Here is an 8146-nt window from a genome sequence, read left to right on the forward strand (position 1 = left end):
AGTTATGATGTCAGGGAGATCGAGGAAAGGCTGGAGATAACTTTAGTCCAAGTGCAAGGTTGTGAAGTCTGGATGCAAGCACTCCTAACCAGACTAGGACAAGAGAAATCTGAGGACATTCTGCAACGGGAAATAGCAGCACGTTGCCTTCTCCCTATATACCACGTGCTATGAAATGATAATTAATATTCATAATAACTCCAAGGCACTTTAAGACCATGAAGTCTTTCTGAATTATAAAATAAAGCTTAAATGATACTTATCATATGGTATGTAAAATGTATTTTATACTGTTTGAATTCTTTGAAAAATTGATTATCTAGACTGTACAGCTAAAATAAAACCCTGCACTTAGCTGATTCTGCAGATTAGGGTTCACTGTACCCTTGTGTTCGACTCCTAACTTAGACTTTTTAATGGAAGATTTCCAGGGAGGATGGCAGAGTGATAGTCCGGCTTTACTCCCAGTCTGACAATGCCCAAATCAATTTAGACATGGCAAAAACCAACTACAACAGTAAATTAGGGGGCTTCCCTGGTGGCGCAGTGGTTAAGAATCTGCCTGCCAATGCAGGGGACACGGGTTCAAGCCCTGGTCCAGGAAGATCCCACATGCCACGGAGCAACTAAGCCCGTGCGCCACAACTACTGAGCCTGCCCTCTAGAGCCTGTGAGCCACAACTACTGAAGCCCGTGCACCTAGAGCCCGTGCTCTGCAACGAGAAGCCACCGCAATGAGAAGCACGCGCACCTCAATGAAGAGTAGCCTCCACTCGCCGCAACTAGAGAAAGCCCACACACAGCAATGGAGACCCAACACAGCCATAAGTACATACATACATACATAAATCTATTAAAAAACCAGTAATTAGGAAAGCAGCCTGCAAGCTGAACCTTAAAATTCATCAATAAAATGAAGGAAACCCAGAATCAAAACTATTATCCTAAAATCAACCGGAATTGGGGAAAAAACATTTGGGAGCAAATGAATGGAAAATGTTAGCAAAACGGTATAATATGTGATTTGTGTCTCAAAAATATTGGGAGACAATACAGAAAACGATAATGAAAGCCTGTAGGAAACTGTTAAATGTGGCTAAGAAACTGTTTTTGCTGCCTTCATTGGGTGACTCATGCAGAGGGAAAGCAGCATGAGAAATCCCCATTACTGTGGTTCACAGGCACACACGTTTCACGTAAATCTCTTCTTAGCAGGGGTGGCTGGGTGTTCATTGTTGTTGTTTTCCCAAGATTCCTAGTGCCGGGTTTTGCAGGTGGTGATCACCCAGTCTGAGCTGGCTGGTAGTTGTTCTCAGTCCTACAGGCCTGACTTAGGCATTTCTCATGAGTGTTTGACTATTTTGGACACAGATCACAGCAACATTAAACTGCCTTTTTCCTTGTTCCTTCCTCCCTTTCCAGTACTGCCTTGTGCTTTAGGTCCAGATGGGGCAACTCAGAAAACCTAATGCGTCAGGAGGGTGGGAGCGGAAGTGAGGGAGAGTTTCCAGAAGACCACTTTGGGCTGTCATCCCTTTAAATTCCAGGCTCTAAGGAAGTGTTGGTGGTATGAATGCCCTGTTAACAATTATCATTTGCCTTTGCTGCCAGCAACCTGGCAATCTAAAGAAAATAACCACTGGAATTCCCTGACTGTCCAGTGGTTAGGACTCCCCGCTTTCACTGTTGTGGGCCCGGGTTTGATCCCTGCGGGGAACTAGGATCCTGCAAGCCACGCGGCGGGGCCAAAAATGAAAGAAAATAAACCGCATAAAATAAAAGCAAGAACAGAAAAGGTCCTTTCAAACAAATAGGCCATCCCTTGCACATTGCTCCCTCCCTGGGCTCTGGTGGGAGTGGAGAGGAGAGCTGTGTCTGCTGGTGTCCTCCAAGTGCCCCTTCTGGGGCCTGGATTCTCTGGTCTGCTTCTGAAGCCAACAGGCTTGATTAAGGAGGGTCTGGCTCTACAGAAAGCTCTTTGTCAGTGTAGCTCAAAACAGATGATTTTTTAAAAACCCTGCATCAGTATTTACTTTGTCTTACAGTGGTTTGAGTCCAGCCAATGACACTGGAGCCAAAAAGAAGAAAAAGAAACAAAAAAAGAAGAAAGAGAAAGGCAGTGAGACAGATTCAGCCCAGGATCAGCCTGTGAAGGTAACAAGGAGGCTCTGTTTTCTGGTGACAGAGTCGCTTTTTCAGATGAGAGGGTGTTGGGGTAAATGTATAGGAACAGTGTGGATTGACAGTCTCCACTGGTATTACTTCGAGAGGGAGGAGTTGGATCCGTCTGCTGCCCTCTGCTGCCGTAGACCTAGGTGATGAAACTGCTATCCTACCTTAAAAGGCACAGCACGTTAGACATTGACTCCTAAGCCTGATGCCCCCTCAGAATTCATAGGTGCATACCTGCATGGGGTGATTCCCTTGTGACCGCCCCTGTGGCCTAGAGCAGTGGTTCTCGGCCTTTTCTGTCTTCAGTCCCCACCACTATGAGAATGAAAGGCCTGTTCCTATTAAGGCAGACCTTTATATATTGCAAGCATTCTGTTGATGCTATAGTTATTGTAATGAGAACTGAGACTCCCACAGAGCCCATTTCTGAGTTCCACAGTTGAGAACCATTGGCCTAGAGCTTACCTCTGAGACTGACACACCGACACAAAACCCAGAAGTATGGGTAAGGATTGTTTTGTTTCTTAAATAAAGCCACATTAAAAAAAGAAAACCTTTTATTTCAGGTAAGTGCTGTCCTCTTCAAAGTAGGCCCTGGAGGAAGCTCAAAACATATCCATAATTCTTTTAGAATTGCCTCAGTTTACAAGCCTCACAAGAAATCCAGTCTCATTATTCCAGTATACCCACCCCTTGCTTTTTGCCTCGAAAGTCATACTCCAACTTGAATCTCCTACCTTATTGAGATGTGGCTTCAAGTAATTTTTTTGATATTTTCAATACCAAACCCACTGTGAAAAAAAAAATACTACCGTTATTGACCACCATGCTGGCCAGCTAGGTTCTTGCCAGGCACATGGTTTAAATTAACCCCAACCTTCAATTTCTCTACAAGGTAGGTGGGGGTCTTCCCATTTTAAAGACGAGAGGAGGTGGTTTGCCCAGGTCTTTCAGTCAGGAATCCTAGCCCAAGCCCATGCTTTGGCTTTAGGGATTCTTGTTTGTTTCTTTGTCTGGGGGTGGGTGTTTGGATGACTCCAGGGGGGTTTGAACTGAAACCTTTATCAAAATGGTTCACTTTGAGATTAGAAAATCTCAACAAAACACCATTTATATAGCCGTTCTGTTTTTCTCTTTATGAGAGTGTTGGAATACGTAGTAAAGAATTTAGAAAAAAACATAGCAAGAGGAAGAAAATGAAAATCATTTCTAGTTCTACCTCCCAGGAATAATGTAAATATATTGGTTTATATTCTCTCTTTCCTTCACAATTTAAATGAAAAAAAGATGTAGGAAAGTAGAAGTATTAGAAGTTATGGGTATTTGTATAATCTTAAGCTGGACGTAAGATCCAGAAGCCATAAAAGAAAAAGTGACCAATTTCAAACTTCTCTGTAAAAGTCAAGAGGTAAACAGCAAACTGGGCAAATACTTGTAATACATGAATGAGTAAATTTAAGATAATGAAATGAGTAGGCCATTCACAAAGAAAAAAATAAAGGTTTTTATATGAAAAGATGGTTAAATTTGAAATGAAAATTAAAGCAACATTTTTTTTTTCCTAGATTGGCAGAGAATAAGATTTGGTAAATCTGATGATGAGGGTCTTGAGAAACACGCTCCCATACACTGTTCACTGGGTTAATTGATATTCTCTTTTTAGAGAGTAAGTTGACAATATATATAATCTCAAACGTGCATCTCCTTTTACCCAGCAAGCCTCCTTTCTTAAACTTTATCCTGCAGAAATACATATTCAGTGAGCAAAAATAGATGTAGAAGAAAGTTCATTGCAGCATTGTCTGTAAAACTGAAGACCAAAATCACCAAAATGCCCTTGGTAGGGGGTTGGCCAGACATATTGTAGTCTGTGCACTCAGGGGACTCAGTTGTTGGAATGGGCAGGTCCATGTGACTGCGTGGAACGGTCTCTAAGACATACTGTTTAAAGAAGAACAGTCAGTAAAATAATACTGTACGATCCAATTTGAGTTTTTGAAAATTGTGTGTGTGTTTGGAACTTGCATGCAAAAAAGTCTGAAATTATATTTGCCTTTTCTCACCCTACCTCCCAAATTTAAGACTGTTGATGACAAGGATTATATTTGAGGGATGGGACTGTTGGGTTTTTTATCTTCTGTGTGTTTTTACATTTCTGCATTGTTTGAAATTTTATACTAAGCCATGTTTTGCCGTCAACCATCGTAAGACAGAGAAGAGGAGAAACCCTGTAGGAAGCACCTCCCTGTCGTGCTGCTCGTCGTCAGCCACGCCTCCTCCACTTGTGCTCCAACAGCTGGCCTCTCAGGAGCCATGCCACTTCTTTGAGTTGTACCCCCTGAACTCTTGGACTTGAATGAATCAAAAGTGTTTATTAATATAATGGGCCTTTTCTCTCCCCAACTTTGTCTTGTTCAGATGAACTCTTTGCCAGCAGAGAGGATCCAGGAAATACAGAAGGCCATTGAACTTTTTTCAGTAGGTCAGGGACCTGCGAAAACCATGGAGGAGGCTAGCAAACGAAGCTACCAGTTCTGGGACACGCAGCCCGTCCCCAAACTGGGTATGTATTTGCTTTCTTCCCCAGGCGAAGGCAAAGGCAAAGGCAAAGGCAAGGGCAAGGGCGAGGGATGTGCCTCAGCCATGCTGAGGGTTCTGTGCTGGATTTGTGAGGGAGGACGAGAGGGTCCTGTTGTTCCTTGGTGGTTTTTAGAGGATAGTCTTTACAGTGCAGTTCAGAAAAGACTGTTGTTCAGGGACCTTATCATTTCACAGTAACACATATTGAGAACAAATAATGGTCCTTTTAGTCCATCATCATCCAGTATAAATCTACAAAGAAAAACAGGGCATTGGCACATGATGAGTAGGGATGTGTGCTCATGGGCCTGTCTTCCCACATAGATTTTATGGAGAGACTTGTTTATCTGGGCAAGTGTTTAATCTGGAGTGGGCCAGTCCCCAGCCTCTTCCCCTTGTCTGTCAAACAGTGCGTGCTTAATAGATGCAAAATAATTTGACATTTTGCTTAACAGTGATAGTTTAATTCCACCTGGAATACCATATGCAGGTTTGGTCGGCACCTCTTTAAAAAGCTATGATGAACTCTCAGAGGAGTGGGGCAGGCAGAAAATAAAAGGATTCTAGAAGAGACTGGTCGTAGCAGAGTTAGAGATGCCTGCTGAGACTGAGCCACAGCTCACCTTGACGGCTGACTTCAGAGGGTGTTATTGACAGAACGTTTTTGCAGTGGGTTGCATCATGCTCCTAGACCCATTGATAGCCCAGTTCCTATTTTCTATGTGACTGGGCAAGTAGGTATGTTGAAAAAAACGTGTGTTAACAACAAACATGAGTGACCTTCAGGCTGTCCATGTTACTGCTCCCCTCCAGTGACACAGTGAGATTTGACAGTGTGTTTGGTGGGGAAGGGGGAGGTGAGGGCAGAATGAAAGCCTGGTGAGGGGAGAGGGGCAGCTGTGCCCAAGGAGAGTCGTCTTCTCCAGAGTGTGCCCCTCCGACCAGCAGGATGGACATTGCTTAAGAGCTTGTAGAAATGCAGAATCTCAAGCCCCAGACCTGCAGAATCAGAACGTGCAGGGGATTTGTGTCCACTCTGAAAGTTTGAGAAGCTCTGCTCTGGAGCAGATGCAGTTTGTAGACAGCTTAGTCACAATCCAGAAGCAAGCTGACACGTGCCCCCCAGAGGATGCAAAGCAAAGCAGTGCCTGGATGGTTGTGAGTCGTGAGTCAGCAGCAGGCACTGTTCTAGAACCCTGCCCTCACCCATCCACCAGGTCTATTGAGCTGTCCAGGTCAGCCAGGTCCCAGGCCACTGGCTAAGCCCTCTAGCAAGGCTTTGGGTCACAGCAACACTATTCTTAGGGTATTACAGGTAATGGGCCCCGGCGACCACTCCCCCACGAAGCAGCAGGAACAATCAAGAGCCACACACTCCACCTCTGAGTGAATTGCACGAAGAGGCATCCGGGGTTGGGGGCTGCCGTGCACCTTGGCTGTTTTCAGATGGGGTCTTGGTTTGATTATATTTTTCATTAAGAATTTGCAAATGGATGACCTTGCTCCATTCTTCATAGACATGGAAGCTGGTGCAGAGGCCAGTTGGGGTTAATGGGCTTCTCTTCTGCTTTAGCTCGTTTGCTCTTTGATGTTTGCCTCAGTTTCTCCACGTGTATGTGGACAGTACTCCTGTTCTGTTCTCAGGAAGCTCATGAAAAAGCCACACGACTGCTCACAGGGACCTAGATGGCCTCGGGAAGGTGGAACGAAGCTGTTTGGTTTCTTCTCGATATGCCTTCTGGGCAGTGTGTGGTGTGGGGCTCTGTGGAAGAGTGATCACTCCAAGCTTCTGGCCAGTCTGCCTTTCCGGTCCGCAGTCAGTTAGGTCCAAATAAAGGATTCCTTGTGTCTGTGAGTCAGCCCATAGAAAGTACCACATTATAGGCATCAGTTGGTCCACGTGGTTAAGGTGTCACCCCAGTTCTGCTTCTGACTGTCCTTAGGGTAGAGTGATTTATAGCTTCTTGCTTTAATTTTTTCCACTTAACTGGGGTCTAATAATTGTGAGACTCAAGCATATCAAGTGTAGTGTGTTTGCAGCATTCCCCAACTTGTGGCGAGAGTTAGGTTGTTTTTCACTCAAAAGACTTAGAATTCTTTAGAAGTTTAAAATCATCTGGGACTTCCCTGGTGGCGCAGTGGTTAACAGTCCTCCTGCCGGGCTTCCCTGGTGGCGCAGTGGTTGAGAGTCCACCTGCCGATGCAGGGGACACGGGTTCGTGCCCCGGTCCGGGAAGATCCCACAGGCCGCGGAGCGGCTGGGCCCGTGAGCCATGGCCGCTGAGCCTGCACGTCCGGAGCCTGTGCTTCAATACTTTGCTTAGAAATCTCCTCAGCTAAATAACCAATTTCATTGCTCACAAGTTCTACCTTCCATAAAACACTAAAACATCATTCAGCCAAGTTCTTTGCCACTTTATAAAGAAGATCACCTTTCCTGCAGTTTCCAGTAACATTCCTCATTTCCAGCTGAGAGCTCACCAAAACCACCTTTTAACATGCCTATGACTTCCCTGGTGGCACAGTGGTTAAGAATCTTCCTGCCAATGCAGGGAACACGGGTTCAAGCCCTGGTCCGGGAAGATCCCACATGCCGCGGAGCAGCTAAGCCCGTGCACCACAACTACTGAGCCTGTGCTCCAGAGCTCACGAGCCACAACTACTGAGCCCGCGTGCCACAGCTACTGAAGCCTTCATGCCTAGAGTCCATGCTCCGCAGCAAGAGAAGCCATCACAATGAGAAGCCTGCGCACCGCAACGAAGAGTAGCCCCTGCTCTCTGCAACTGGAGAATGCCTGCGCGCAGCAACAAAGACCCAACGCAGCCACAAATAAATAAATAAATGTATTTAAAAAAAAAAATCATCCTAAGTTCACCATTGAAAGGCCTGTAAACAGCCAGTGTCTTCAGCTGTATAACAGTTCTTTGTGCTCCCAGATCGACTTTTGATCTCCCTTTTCAGACCACGTCCTTCTCCTTTTTCAGTCGCGCCTCTTCCCGCGCTAGTCGGGGGGGGGGGGGGGGGGAATCCTTTTGCTTTGCCTGACCTCAGTCACTGTTAGATTAGTTTAAAAAGTAAGTCTCCCGAAGAAAGGGAGAGGGCGGGCTTGTACTTGGTTGCCCCGGGCCCTTAGAGCGAAGCTTCCCCACTTTGTCCCTTGTCCTGCTCGTTTGGCTTAAGGTCTCCCAGATCTCACATTCTTTTCTCCCAAGTCCTTCACAGGTGCACTGTGGCGCTTAGTTTTGGACCTCGGTGTCGGAAGACAGAGAATTTGGGGGTAGGGTGTACAGAAAGAAACCAGTTGAAAGTCCAGGGTTTTCTTTCAGAGTTCCCAGTGTCCTCCTCAGCTGCTCGCTGGCTCATGGTGGCCTAGAGACAGTTGGCTGCATTCCT

General features: G+C 45.7%; 1 protein-coding gene across 1 annotated transcript in view; it reads left to right on the forward strand.

Moving 5' to 3' along the window:
• NMT1 (N-myristoyltransferase 1) overlaps positions 1–8146 on the forward strand; it is a 30435-nt gene that overhangs the window by 9114 nt on the left and 13175 nt on the right. The window contains exons 2-3 of the mRNA XM_007455137.1: positions 2046–2154; positions 4591–4735. Coding sequence (XP_007455199.1) covers positions 2046–2154; positions 4591–4735 — 254 coding nt within the window. The remainder of the gene's footprint in view (positions 1–2045; positions 2155–4590; positions 4736–8146) is intronic.

Source organism: Lipotes vexillifer, unplaced genomic scaffold, assembly GCF_000442215.2.
Source record: "Lipotes vexillifer unplaced genomic scaffold, Lipotes_vexillifer_v1.1 scaffold1639, whole genome shotgun sequence".
Lineage (NCBI taxonomy): Eukaryota > Metazoa > Chordata > Mammalia > Artiodactyla > Lipotidae > Lipotes > Lipotes vexillifer.